The sequence below is a fragment of the Momordica charantia genome (assembly GCF_013281855.1).
Source record: "Momordica charantia cultivar OHB3-1 chromosome 3 unlocalized genomic scaffold, Mcharantia_2.0 BLBB01000003.1, whole genome shotgun sequence".
Lineage (NCBI taxonomy): Eukaryota > Viridiplantae > Streptophyta > Magnoliopsida > Cucurbitales > Cucurbitaceae > Momordica > Momordica charantia.
The window spans coordinates 20,728,774-20,743,196 of NW_028275161.1; the positions used below are offsets into that span (position 1 = coordinate 20,728,774).

The 14,423-nt window shown below is 33.3% G+C and overlaps 3 protein-coding genes across 4 annotated transcripts; all 3 read right to left on the reverse strand.

The window, feature by feature from the left end:
• Positions 1-3,706: 3,706 nt before the first annotated feature.
• Positions 3,707-5,813, reverse strand: LOC111008978 (uncharacterized). The gene is made up of 2 exons (XM_022281864.2): positions 5,026-5,813; positions 3,707-4,506 (listed from the first exon to the last, which is right to left on the reverse strand). Exons 1-2 carry the CDS (start codon positions 5,627-5,629, stop codon positions 4,019-4,021), a joined length of 1,092 nt encoding a protein of 363 aa, XP_022137556.1. The 5' UTR covers positions 5,630-5,813; the 3' UTR covers positions 3,707-4,018.
• A 2,693-nt stretch (positions 5,814-8,506) lies between these two features.
• Positions 8,507-10,455, reverse strand: LOC111008934 (uncharacterized). 2 transcript variants are annotated; one of them, XM_022281814.2, is made up of 2 exons: positions 9,597-10,455; positions 8,507-9,205 (listed from the first exon to the last, which is right to left on the reverse strand). In XM_022281814.2, the coding sequence occupies exons 1-2, from the start codon at positions 10,195-10,197 to the stop codon at positions 8,835-8,837; spliced, it is 972 nt and encodes a 323-aa protein (XP_022137506.1). In that variant the 5' UTR covers positions 10,198-10,455; the 3' UTR covers positions 8,507-8,834. The 2 variants fall into 2 exon arrangements, with proteins under 2 accessions (XP_022137506.1, XP_022137505.1); XM_022281813.2 differs by having other exon boundaries at positions 8,507-9,232; positions 9,597-10,452.
• Positions 10,456-12,137: 1,682 nt separating this feature from the next.
• Positions 12,138-13,994, reverse strand: LOC111008986 (uncharacterized). The gene is made up of 2 exons (XM_022281877.2): positions 13,339-13,994; positions 12,138-12,683 (listed from the first exon to the last, which is right to left on the reverse strand). The coding sequence occupies exons 1-2, from the start codon at positions 13,880-13,882 to the stop codon at positions 12,286-12,288; spliced, it is 942 nt and encodes a 313-aa protein (XP_022137569.1). The 5' UTR covers positions 13,883-13,994; the 3' UTR covers positions 12,138-12,285.
• Positions 13,995-14,423: the final 429 nt, after the last annotated feature.

A 14,423-nucleotide genomic window follows, 5' to 3' on the forward strand; every position in this document is an offset into this window, starting at 1 on the left:
TTCGGGACAGTGGTTCTTCCTTTGTCGCTCTTTTGGTCTATGTAGATGACATCATCATAACCGGTGCATCTTCTTCTGTTATTGATGCTTTAAAGACTCATCTACATACTGTTTTTAAGTTGAAAGACTTAGGCCATTTGAGATATTTTTTGGGCTTGGAGTTAGCAAGGTCCTCTGCTGGAATTTTCTTGTCCCAACGGAAATATACTTTACAATTACTTAAAGACACTGGTTTTTTAGCTTGCAAACCCTCTGTTTTGCCCATGGATCCTCATGTTAAGTTGAGTGCTACTGCTGGTTCTTTATTGCCTGATGCTACTGTCTATAGGCGTCTCATTGGTAGACTTCTCTACCTTACGGTTTCAAGGTCGGATATCACCTTTGCAGTACACAAACTCAGTCAATTTGTGTCTCAACCTCGTCAGTTTCATCTTGATGCAGTTCATTATTTACTTCGGTATCTCAAGGCTTCGCCGGGTCAAGGCATTATGTTGAAGTGTTCTTCATCCTTTCAGCTTCGAGCTTTTTCGGACGCCGATTGGGCTTCATGCTTAGATTCCCGTAAGTCCACTACTGGTTTCTGTATTTTCTTAGGTGACTCCCTTGTATCATGGAAGGCCAAGAAACAGAACATCGTCTCTCGGTCCTCTGCTGAGGCTGAATATCGAGCACTTGCAGCTACTACCGGCGAACTTGTTTGGCTGAATCATCTTTTGGCTGACTTCCAGGTTTCTTCTTCTTCCCCAGCTCTTTTGTTTTGTGACAATGAGGCTGCCATTCACATTGCCACTAATCCTATGTTTCATGAGAGGACCAAACATATTGAGTTGGATTGCCATTTCGTACGAGACAAAGTATCAGCTGGGTTGATTAAACTGCTCCCTGTGCGTTCGGATCTTCAACTTGCTGACATTTTTACTAAGGCTGTTTCTACTCCTTCTTTTTCTCATTTGTTATCCAAGATGGGTGTATCAAATCTTCTCCTTCCATCTTGAGGGGGAGTATTAGGAGTAGTTACTTAGTTAGATATTAGTTAAAGTAACTAATTTCTTATGGCCTATATATATGGCTACCTGTTGATAATTAATATTAAGCAAGATCTTTAAGTTACTCTCAAAACGTAATATGAACGACATGAGTTATCAATACAAATAAGGTCCAAAACATAAACATTACAACAATGTTTCTTAAACCAATGATGTTTCTTAAATTTTACATAACAAACTAGCAGCAGCCTACACACGTACTGTCCTCTCTTGCAATGCTGTCAATACCATTATAGCAGCAACCATTAATGCAGACAACACAGTAACAATTGATGCAAACAAGCCAAGATGAGAGCTACACTTGCTCCATGACTCTTTTGCTAAATTCATGTCTGATATCCCTTAATTTATCACGGACTTGTTTAACTTCCTTATAAAAATAAAAAAGAAATAAAAAAAAAAGCTATGAGTAAGGATATGCTCTCATTACCATTAAATACTTTCTTAAGAAACAAAGAATCTTAGAAAAGAGAGGAGAAAATTCTTTATTTGTTGCCGTCGGAGATAGGTTCATTCTCTCATTTATCTTTTTCTTTTTCTCTCATTCTACTTTTTGTGCAGACTACATAATAGCTGGGTTGCATAGTAAATGGCGGTCAAAGCATTGAGCATTATTGAACAAAAAAAAATTTAGCAACCTTTTAAACACAACATTTAATTCTTTCAAAATTTTACTCTTATTGTTAGCTCCATTCTCTTGTCTTTCATGAAACACACTCACTTTTGTACTTTTCTAAAATTCATATATATATATATATATTTTTTAGTATAACAAATTAGAAATATTGAAATTTAAACCTCCGATTTTAAAAAAAGAAATAGGTATCAATTGTTGTTGAACAAAAGGCTCATATTGATGGAGAAAAATGGTTAAGATTTAAAATAACACACTTTTGTAAGTGACCGTTTAGCTCTTAATTAACCATATTCCCTTTGGACCAATGAACTATCCAGATGATTCATTCTCTTTTTGCTTTTCCTTTTTTCATCCTTATTATTAAAAAACTGGACATTTTAAACTCTTCTCTTTTTATTCTCACGGTTATTTAACTTTCTTCTCTTCTTTCAAACTAATTAAATTTATAATGAACAAGTTTATATTTTCAAGCTATATATCATGTCCTTTCATCAAAAAATTTATAAATTTTTTTTATTTTAAGAATATGATATCAACATTACGTATTATCTTTCCTTGATTAATAGTTGTATTTTCTTATTTGCATATTGAAATGGTGTCTTATCTTTTCCAATATATGTTATCTTAATTTAAAGTTTTATTAAGTATCTACTTTTTAAGTTTTTGTTTTTATTTAATGATGCTTACCATCATATATTTAATAAGTAAGTTTTAATTATATTATTACAAAGGAGCTAATTAATTATTTGAAAAAAAGTTACAAACAAAAAGAATATATCTGGGTAACAAATAAAATCTAATTATAGTATTGATTAAATGTGACAAATTACAAATAAAAGAAATAAATATTTTTTAGACCTCATCTTTACCATCCTTGAAAATTTGACAATTTATTACTTTTAAAAAGTTTTATCTTTGCAATAGGATGGAGGGAAAAAAAATACTTTAACTCCTTAACAATGATCAAAATTCTTCCTTATTATCATTGGAAATTTGAGAACTTATTATTTAAAAAAAAGTTATATTTTTCATTTTTCTCTCTTAGTTGTCAAACATTTAATGTTAAAGACTAATTTTGTGTTCACCACCATTAAATACTTAACAACTAAAAAATGTAAAAATATATATATTTTTTAAAAATAATGAGTTTTCAAGATTTTTATGGTGATGAAAACAAGATTGATTCTCTCACGGGAATGCAATCTCTATTATCAAGGGCACAACCGTAACATTTATCTCTGTATCAATTTCACAACATCAACCTTTTGAAATCTCAAGATGTCAACGACATGTACTAGGGCCACATCGATGAAGAAATTTGGAGGAGGGAATGGATGACCTCAATTGACTCTCTCCCCGCCTTCCCATTATTTATTTATGTATTTTTTTGTTTTCTTATTTTAATTTTACATTATTTGTTGTTATAAAAAATAATAATTTAAATAAATTATTTCAAATTATTTTTAATTATTTTTAAATTCCTATATTAGATGTTAAAATATTTCCACTCATATATTTAATTAAGATTATTGCAGATCAATATTAAAATTATTTCGATGTAAAATTATAAAATTATTTTGTGTTTTTAAATAATTTATTATATTTTTGTGTTGGATATATATCATTCTTAATTATATAAAAATATCAGTATTACTCAAGTTTACAAGTATGGTGATTAAACATATGTTGAATTTTAGTCTCATTAAATTACAACTAAAATCTCATTTATTAATCTAAATAATTTTTATAAGTTTTTTTTTTATTTCCATAAATTTTCCCAAAACTTTTGCCAACAATGATATGTCCTCTATACAATTGGAACTTCTATATTTTTCTCGATATCAACATTTTAAATCTTGCTTAAATATATTTTATTATGACTTAATTAATAATCTAAATAAGTCAAATTAAACTCTCATTTGGAAATTCAAATAATTTTCACTAATTGTAGATATAAGTCTTTCCTAATTCAAGATCTCACTCTAAGATTAGATGATTAATAAATTAGACAAAGTATTTTATTTTAATTTTATTTTTCCTCAAATCCTTAAAAAGAACAAATTTTATGTAATTGAGAAATAATGAACCTATATATGAGCTAGGCCGAAAACAAACAATTCTCCTATGGATAAAAGAAGAAAAAAAAACACATGAAACTTGTTTGAGCTGAAAATATTCAACATCGCTGAGGGTTGTATGGAGAAGGCGACATCATTATGGGTTCCACTTTCATTTTGATCAACTTTCTGCTCCTCAACATTACTATTAACTTCTTCAATAACATCATTGATTCATTGTATCGACCAATCATTTTGAAGAAGCCACTTATTTTGCATTACTTTTGCTGCAACAATTTCAACGGTGAATTCAATGCCCTCTGTTTTTCTTCTTGGATTGTAAGAAAGTAGGCTTTCTCCACCGTTGGAAGAGGCCGAATTTGAAGGATTTGGCTGACGATGGTGGAATATGAATCATTTAACCCCACAAGAAATTGTATAACTTTTTCTCTCTCCACATGCTCACTCAACTTCTGCTTTGCACCCAAGGAATAACATTGAGGAAGATCACTGTAATTTCGAAGTTGGTCCCATAATATCTTTAGCTTTTTGAAGTAAGATGTAACGGATGAACTTTTTTGACGATGAGATGCGAAGCCCTTGTAAATTTGGAATATTTCCGAATCATTGCTTTGAGAAGACCATTCTTGTTTCGTATTCGAGCCCACTGGTTTATATATGGAGTTTTCACGAAGGACAATGTTCGCGACATGTTTACCTACATATATAGGAATTTCACCTATATATATAGGGATTTCAACACAAGCTACAATAAGGTTCAGCAGAGATCTTTTTAGTCTTAGATTTTTTAAAAAATTAAGATTCAAAATGTGGAAAATAAAATTATAGATAAGAAATTTTGGGAAGTTTCCAAAAGGGTCCTATTATAACCTAAATGTAGTTGTTTATAGCAGTACAATGATAATGAAAATTGCAATTAAACTCTAATTACTAATTGAAAAATTAATAAAAGTAATAAATTACTAAATTTAACCGTTTAAATTAAATAAACAACCAATTATCCAATAAGTATTCATATGTCAATAGTGAGTGGTACTAGAATCTATGTGTGTTTGAGAGGGATGATAGATTTAAAAAAGATTTAAAATATAATTGATTTTTGAAAATCATCTTGATTTTAAACGTTTCTACCAAAATGGATCACACCAATATTTTGAACCAACAACCATTTGAAGCAAGAAAAATTGGGCCAAATAATTATGAAGGATAATGGAGAAGTTTCAAGTGTTATATATATATATATATATAAAAGATAAGAACTCACCGTCACCGTCACCAGAAAGCTTGTGTAAGTTACTGTTAAGTTGAGGATGAGCAAGTGGAGTGTGAGAGGCTCCACCGTTACTACCGACGTTGTTAATATTTTGGCGTTGACCCGATCCATGGATGGATAAATGGGTGGGAGAAGAATTATGTGGAGAATCAAAAAATTTTGGAGCGATGAGATTGGCGTTATTAGCAGTACTAGCATCAGGAGCAGGGGAATCAATGGCTGGGGCTGGTTTTGGTTTTGGAGCAGCGTTGTGGGAAATTGGTGTGGGCCCACGCGGTTGTTCAATCTCAAGCCCATTACGCGGGGATATGGATGGTCTGCTACTGCTAATTTTAGCGGTGGTTTTGGTGCTGGAATTGTTGTTGTTGCGGTCTAATTTCTTCAGATAATTCTGGAGGTCGTCAGCATTTTTCTCCGCCGTGTGCCGCCGCTGGGAAGTTCTAGTTCTGGGCGGAGTCCGGTGGTCGGAGGGATCGGCCACCGACGAGGCCGTGGGCCGCCGGGACTGTGACATGTAAAAGTGGAGATCATCAGCGAGGGGACGACTGGGTGATCCAGCGAAGGATCTCGGGGGACTGATTAGGCCTCTCGCCATCTCTCTCCCGCTCTCGATGGGAACGCCCAGTGAAGACTTTTAAGACGTCTCAACTCATCGACGGCCACGATGTCTCAGATGTGAAATGGAGGGTTTTCCGGGTCAAGTCAATCGCACAGGATTATTAATTCAAATTAGCACACCCTTAATTTAACTTTGTCACTAAACCAGATAAGCAATCACGTTTTCACGACTTTTATTATTATTATTATTATTATTAATGGGGTGTCTATTTATATTACATATACCTTCTAAATTTGAAAATTCAGTTCACACTTGTGGGTGCATTGTAGGTGTGAAATGTGAATTAGGACTTTTCCCATCCCCCGCCAACGCCCATGCATTTATTTATAACTGTTTTCAACTTGGGCGGAATATTTTGGGATATTATAAATTATATAATATTGTAAAATTATAATTATATAAAAATTTACAACACAAAAATTAATTTATATTGTTTTAGATTCATATAAATATTTAGTCGGTAACTAACTCACTAATTACAAATATATTACTAAATATATTTTTTTATTGAGATTCAATTTTCAAATAACTATTAAACACGTATTCGAAAATACTGAAACATACAACACAACTAACTCTTTCATTGAATCTCTTGTTTTTGTTTTACCTAATTTCGGTTTTTAGATCACTAATTAAACACGTCCTCATTTTTTTTAAACAAAACACGTCCTCGTTTGTATTTCTATATGCTTAATTAACTTTTATGCTATAGTTTCAATTAAGTGATTTAACCCCTAGGCTTGAACAAGTACGGTAACTTTTACTTGTTCACAATTTTTGCAACTTATATCTTAAAATACTTCCTTTTTCTTTGGAATTTTGTTTCTATACTATATCAAATTAAATCACAATAAAAGTTTCCAATTTTGTTCGATACTTTTTTTTCCTTTTAGCAAACAATTCCGATTGATAAGAGACATATTCACATAGCATCATTATACGAGAAAAATGGTTATTGACGATAAAAATGAGATGATTTCCAAAATATCCATGAACTATATTTTCTCTCTTTCTTTCTTTTGTTTAAAGGAAAACTTAAGTATGGTGAGAAATATGGATCCATGAACTTAATTACACTCTTAAACTTTTTAAAATTTTTATTTTTAGATTAAATAATATTAAGTCATCATATTTTCATATTTAAGAGTTAAAATGAAGCTTCTTAAATGATAAGGATATAATAGAAAAAATTATCCTAAGACATAAATTAAACTTCGAACATTTACCACACGTGTACCCATTTTTTTAAAAGTCACCGACACGTCTCACTTTTCCATCTTCACCAAAAAAAAATTAATGGAAGGTCACTTTTTAAACAAATTCAAAATTTAAAATTTAAGGATAAAAATAGAGCTTTTAAAATTTTAAAAAGCTACTATTGAAACTTATCTAAAATTTATTGGCATTTAGTATAATTGAACCAAAAAAAAAAAATTATGTTGATGCAAGAATTTGACCTTTAGGGATCTTGCCGAATTCACACCAAACTTCGATAATTACGGAGCTTGCAAAACCGAATAGCACAAAACTACTTTTGTGGGTTTCCATGTTTAAGTTAGAATTGGAGAAATTGTATATAGATGTGGAGGGTAATAGAGTATACCTCTAGGATTTAGTTTGTTGTTCTATTTATATGAGTTTTTCCATCAAGATCTTCTTGGAAATCTTCCACGTGGGACTTTTCCAACCCATGGTTGATAATGGAGATATAGAAATGGAGGCTTCCTTGGACTGAGCCACGTCTTATGATCATAGAAGATTGAAGAGACGGTTGAGAATTGCTTGGTGTCGAGCAGGGGTCGGGATCAAGTCATGATCGGTCAGAACGATTTAGACTCTCTAGTCTTTGCTTCGTCGCTTTGTACAATTGGACTCTCCCAGTCTTTGATCTAGTCTCAATCTTTCGCTTATTTGTCGAATCTCGTTTCACTCCACTCATAACAGATTATATGCATGTAACATGATCCCGAAGGGTTATTGACAATAAGAAATATTGAAATATTGAAATCAAAATTTTGGAATTTGGTTTGGCATGTGAGAGACGGCTAAAAGTAGTACGTATCTCCCCAGTTCCACCCTTTCTCCTCATGCGACAAAATTTCATACTCTTAAATGTTCTCAATGTCTATAAAGTATAAACCTTGAATTCGATTAAAATAACAATTTCTTTTATGTGTAATTTGTTTGTTTTCTAATCAACATATCAAAATTATAACTAATTTTTTACTTAATAAAGGTTCCACAGTTGCTGAGTAATGAAAATCAAACTATTAAAAAGATAAACTTTTCAATATAACTCATTTTATTCAAATGGAAGAATGGACAAATCTTACTTCCACGCTAATCATTTGAAATCCTACTTATGTCTTTGACATGGTTTATTTGTATTAAACAATTAATATTTTGCATTTATTAAAAAAGTGAATCTCATGAAATATTTTTACTCACTAAAAATAGACCACATACATAAATAAATAAGAACTCCTGCTTAATTACCAAAACAACACATTTCACTTTTAATGACACGTCATGCCCTATCATTAAAGGGTAATAACGACGGTCAGGTGTTCAAAACTATTCGAGTGTCCTGTCCTTGTTTCTCTTTAATGACGATCGCTGTTAATAACGATCCTTACTCGTCATTAAAAGTGAATGTCACTATATATGTGCATTAAATGTGCGTCATCGTTTTTTCCGTATTTTCTTTCGTTCTTCATTCTTTTTTCGACCATCGTTAAAATCCAGATTTATTATAGTGCGTGAGAGAAATCTTTTATAACTCAAGATCTTACTTTAATGGGAGGATTAGGTAATATTAATAGCTTGAATAAAGTATTTTTATTCCTCAAATCCTAAGAAAAACACTTCTCATGTAATTGAGTAATAACGAACATATGAGGACTAAAAGAAACAATTCTCATGAAAGGAAAAAAAAAATCGTAACCTTAAAACTTGTTTGAATCTAAAATATTCAACATCGCACTGTCAAAGTCTATGAGCAATGGTCCATTAGAGAAGTTTGGAATTTCGACGTGGTCATGGTTTCCCTTTCATTTTGATCCACTTTCTTTGCTCCTCAACATTAATTACTATAAACCTTTCCAGCAGTAACTGATCATTATGAAGAAGCTGCTTATTCTGCATTATATTACTTTTGCTGCAATAATTTGTAAGGACAAAATCAGCTCCACATCCGTTTCTCTTCTCGAATTACAATAGAATATGCTTTCTCCACTGTTGGAAACGGCCGAATAAGAAGGATTTGGTGGCAGATAGTGGAATATGGATCATTTAACCCCACGAGAAATTGCATAACTTTTTCTCTCTCCACATGTTCACCGGAGGAACAACATTGAGAAAGATCATTGTAGGTTTCAAGTTCGTCCCACAATGTCTTTAACCTTGTGAAGTAAGATGTAATAGATGAGTTTCCTTGACGATGAGATGCAATGTCCTTGTAAATTTCGAATATTCTCGGAACATTGCTTTGTGAAGAACATTTCGAATGAAGGACAATGTGATCATCTTGACCACCATATATAGGAATTTTACCTACGTATATGGGGATTTCGGGATAAGCTAAAAAAATGAGCATAGTTCTAGTTAGCCTTACATTTTAAATTCAAAATGTTTTTGCATTATTTGACTTTTAAAACTTTAAACATTATATAAGAAATTGCAATTAAACTCCAAACTAATTGACAAATTAATATATCTCAAAAAAAATTGACAAATTAATAAAAGAAATAAACTAAATTAACTGCTTAACTAAATAAAAACAATTAAACTACCAATTATGGAATAATTGACCTATATGAATATTGATGGATTTTAAAACCAATTTGCAATTACCATGGTAGTCTACGTTTATTATAAATCTTTTTAAAGTTGTTTTGTTTTCGATGGTTGTATCTTTAAGAATATACAAGGTAAGAAGTCTCACCGTCATTGCCACCGCTTCCGCCTCTAGAAAGTTTGTGTAAGTGATTGTTAAGTTGAGGATGAGCAAGTGAAGTATAAGCGGTTCCACCGTTATTACCGACGTTGCTGATATTTTGGCGTTGACCCGATCCATGGATGGATAAATGGTTGGGAGAAGAATTATTTGGAGAATCAGAAAATTTTGGAGCGATCAGATTGGCGTCAAGGGGATCGGATCTGGAACCAGAAGCAGTGGGTCCTTTTGGTCTTGGAGCAGTGTTGTTGGAAATTAGCGTGGCCCCATTACGCAGCCTCTGGTGGCGAGTAGGAGGGGGCGCTGTGGTTTTGGTGCTGGAATTGTTGTTGTTGTTGTGGTCTAGTTTCTTCTGATGATTCTGCAGATCGTAAGGATTTGGCGGAGCGATATGGGTTGCACGTATGGCATTAGAACTAGAAGTGGCTTTTAACCAATGCTCGTAAAACATCTGCTCGCTGGGATTGACCACCGTCGTGGGTCGGGGGGGTGGTGACATCCTGTAATTGGGCCTCATCGGCGGATTTGCGGCGGCATTGTTTGGTCCAGAAAAGGCTCTCGGGGGACTGATTAGGCCTCTCTTAGTCATTTCTCTCTCTCACTTCGCCCCAAACCCAGTGAAGATTTTTCAGACTCATCAACGCCCACGATGCGATATCTCCTTTAGTTCAGATGGGAAATGGATTGTTTTTGATCGGGTCAAGTCAACCGCACAGGATTATTAATTGTAGAGCCTTAATTTTGTCAGTAGCTAAAACCAAATAATCCATGACGTTTTGATTTCGACGACTTTTATTATTCATTTATTTATTTTTATTAGGTTCGCATATGGGGTGGGTGCATGTATCTGTGTGAATGGCCCACGTTAGGACATTGACTTTAGAAATGGCAATGGAGTGGTGCGGGCTCTATTGGGGATCTTCCCCCATCTCTTGTCGGGACTTAGCTCGTATGTACAGTAATTTAATTATATTATATTATAATCAAAACGAGTATAATTAAGTAGTAATTGATAATAAAAAGAGTAGTCCACTTATATTATAAATCATTGTTAGATATCTCCTACTTTTTTCAGTGTGAGATCCTTAACGAAACTAATCACTAGTGACCACGTAAAACGCCCCACCACGAAATGAAAATGAAGGCCGCCACCAAAGATCTGCATTCACTGTTGCCGCCGTGGCTGAGATTATAATATTTCGTCATACTATTCTGTTCGTGTGACTCCACGGTCGCCAGATGTGTCTGTTTATATGTGAGTTAAATAAGTTTGTTCTCGTACTTTTTTCCTTCTTAATTTCGTTGCAGTTTAATTAAAGTAGAATATGTTCTCCCACTAAATCAGGATGGCATCTCCAACCCAATCCTCAAATTTAAATCTGTCTCAAAACTCAGGCGGCTTTTTATATCAAATATGATTCAAAACTCCATTTTAGTGACTAGACTACATTCAGTGTTTTTATGTTTTTAGGTGCATTTCATATTTCATAGTCTCTTATGGAAAAGAAAGAAAAAAAAAACCCTCAAACCTTAGTATTTGTGTTTTAGGTTGGATGACAGTGGAATTGAGTTAGAGGGCAGCGCTGCAGACGGCTATGGCAGAAGAAGCAAAAGACCTTTCTAGGGAGTACGCTCTGAATATAATTCCTAGTGATAATGATATTATGACCGTTAAATTATAAGTTTAGTGGTGAATTTCAAAAAATGCTTATAGATGGTTGAACTTTAGAAAGATGTCTAATAAATCATTAAACGTCTTGTCCAATAGATATCTGAACTTTCAATTTTGTGTCTTATAATTTTCATAAACCTATTGTATATAAATGGAAAGGTTAAAGTTTGCGAGTTTTAAAAGCTATTGGACAGATTGAGGACGTACTTATTTCACCTTATTATCATTCAGAAGCCATATCTTAACAATTTATTACCTTTTTCTTTTCGAAGTATATGTATCTTTGATTGATTTTTCTTTTTGATGCGTACTTGCAGAGGATGGAAACGTCGTCGTTTGGGAATTTGACAAGTAGAGTACAGGAGAAGTATGAAGTTAATTTATTCGATCAGAGCAAAATTATCAAGTTCTGAATTTTGTACAAAATTTGGAAAGATTAATTAGAGAAAAGAATGATATTTGAGTAATGAAAATCAAACTATTTCAATGATATATAAGAGAAAAAATGAAACTTTTCAACGCAATGTTACTCAAACGGAAGAACTTACCTCCACACTATGACACTAGCTAATAAGTAGAAATCCTATTTATTTCTTAAAGTGGTTTATTTGTATTAAGCAGTTTTATTACATTTAATAACTAAATGAATCCCACCAAATATTTTTATTCACTGATTAAAAATAAACCATATAAAAAAAACAAGTACGAGTTCCTACGTACTCACCAATCATAGAGATAAATATTTTCTACCTCGATATATATCACATTGTATTAGATGACTAGTAGTTTGGACAAATATTTTTGTCAAGTCTTGAAAAAAAATACATTTCATATGATTAATAAATAATGAACATATGAGGGCGAAAAGCAAGAATTCTCTTATGGATAAAAGAGAAAAAAACATAATTAACTTGAAATTTATTTGAGCTAAATATCTTCAACATCGCACAGAAGCATTACTATTTCTGCAACAATTTTTAACGACAAAACAATGTTTCTCTGTTTTTATTCTTGCATTATTATAATGGAATAGGCTTTCTCCACCGTTGGAAATGGGCGAATAAGAAGGATTTGGGAGCAGATGGTGGAATATGAATCGTTTAACCCCACAAGAAATTGCATAACTTTTTCCCTCTCCACAAGCTTACTTGGCTTCTGATCTGTTGCACTGTAGGAACAACATTGAGGCAGATCACTGTAAGTTTCAAGTTCTTCCCATAATGTCTCTAGCTTTGTGAAGTAAGATGTAATGGATGAGTTTCCTTGACGATGAGATGCAATGTCCTTGTAAATTTCCAATATTCTCTCAGCATTGCTTTGAGGAGAACATTCTTCCTTTGTATATGGGCCGACAGATTCATCCATGGAATTTGCACGAAACACCATCTTCGCATGATGTTTACCTACAATATATAGGACAATTTCAAGATCAAGACAAGCTCTATTAACCCCGTGCTTTCTGACCCTGTCAAAATCACTTTGGATCATTATCAAAATTACTCATTTTTCTCTTTTTTTTCTATTGATCATATTTGACAAATTAAAAATTTTGTTTTAAGAAAGTTTAAAATCACTTTAAAATTGATTTTTGAGGTATGGTTCGCATGGTGGTTTTGAAAAATCAATTATATTTAAACTTATTCTACCATTACTCCATACCATTACTCCATACCGTACCCCGAACTCAAAATTGAAAGATTATATATATAAAAAATATTTGGGAAAGTTTCCGCAAAGGGGTCCCTTTAGAACCAAAATGTAATTACTTAGAGCATCACAAAGATAGCGAAAATTGCAATTAAACTCTAGTTAATTTCTAATTGACAAATTAATAAAGTAATAAACTAAATTAACAGTTTGACTAAATAAAAATAAAAATAAAAGACCTCTGTTTGTAACTTCAGGATTTGCAAATGAAAATGATTTTTAATGGAATAAATACTTTGAACCAACATTTAAAAGCCATTTGCAAGGTTGAAATGGGGAATCTTTTGCAGCCAAATAATCATCAACAGAGAAATGGATGGAGAAATTTGAAGAGCAGTTATATAAGCTCACCGTCTATAGAAAGCTGTTGTAATTGATTGATAACATGAGGATGACCGATCACTGTAGTAGAATCTTCTTCTTCGCCTTCAATGTTATTGTTGTTCGCATCTTGGTGATGACCCGATCCATGGCTGGAACCAGAAGCAACGGAAATTAGTGTTGGCCCACGCGGTTGTTGTTGAACTCCATTAACGTTCGAGTTTCTACTTGTGGTAATTTTAGCGATCGTTAATTTGGTGGTGGAATTGTCGTTGTGGCCGTTAGGATTATTTGGCGCCCATGTGGGCCGCCGCCGGGAAGGCACGACGGGGGTGGGTTTTGGCGAACTGTTTTTGGTTGCACGAATAGCATTAGAACCAAAAGTGGGTTTTGTGTGAGTGGTCTGCTGCTGTTTGGGATTGACCACCCTCGCCGCCGTGGATCGCCGGGTTGCTGACATGTAATTGGGCATCGACGGCGGATTGGCGGCGGCATTATTTTGTGAGTCGGATTCTGTGACAGAAAATCGGCTTTTCGGGGGACTGATTAGGCCTCGGCCTCTCATTTTTCTCATTCGCCCAAACACATAGCTGGTTTCGACTTTTAAGACATCTCATCTCATCAGCCTCAAAGTCAACGTCCACGATGCGATCCAATGGAGGGGTTTTCGGGTCAACTCAATCCCCACTCACACACTCACACGATTATAATTAATTAAAATTAGCTTCACAAATCAGAGTTTTATGTCACCAAACCAGATAAGCAATGACGTCTTCACCGCTACTTGTATTATTTCTTCATTTATACTTCCTTTCGGTCACATATGGTGAGTGCATGTTATTGCCACTCGAGGATTTGACTTTGACTTTTCAACCGTTTATTATTAAGGTCTCGTCTCTTGATCTATCACCTACTTTTTCATCCACCGCCACCATATAATATGTACCCATCCAACAAATGACATTTTTCTTATTTTTAGATTTACTAAATCAAATAAATTTGAGTTGTTAAATTGAAATGACAAGAAATAAAATAAAAATTAATCGAAATAAGATTAATGGAAATAAAAATGTTATTCATATGATATTTTTTACTTAAAATTATCTAAACTTGAA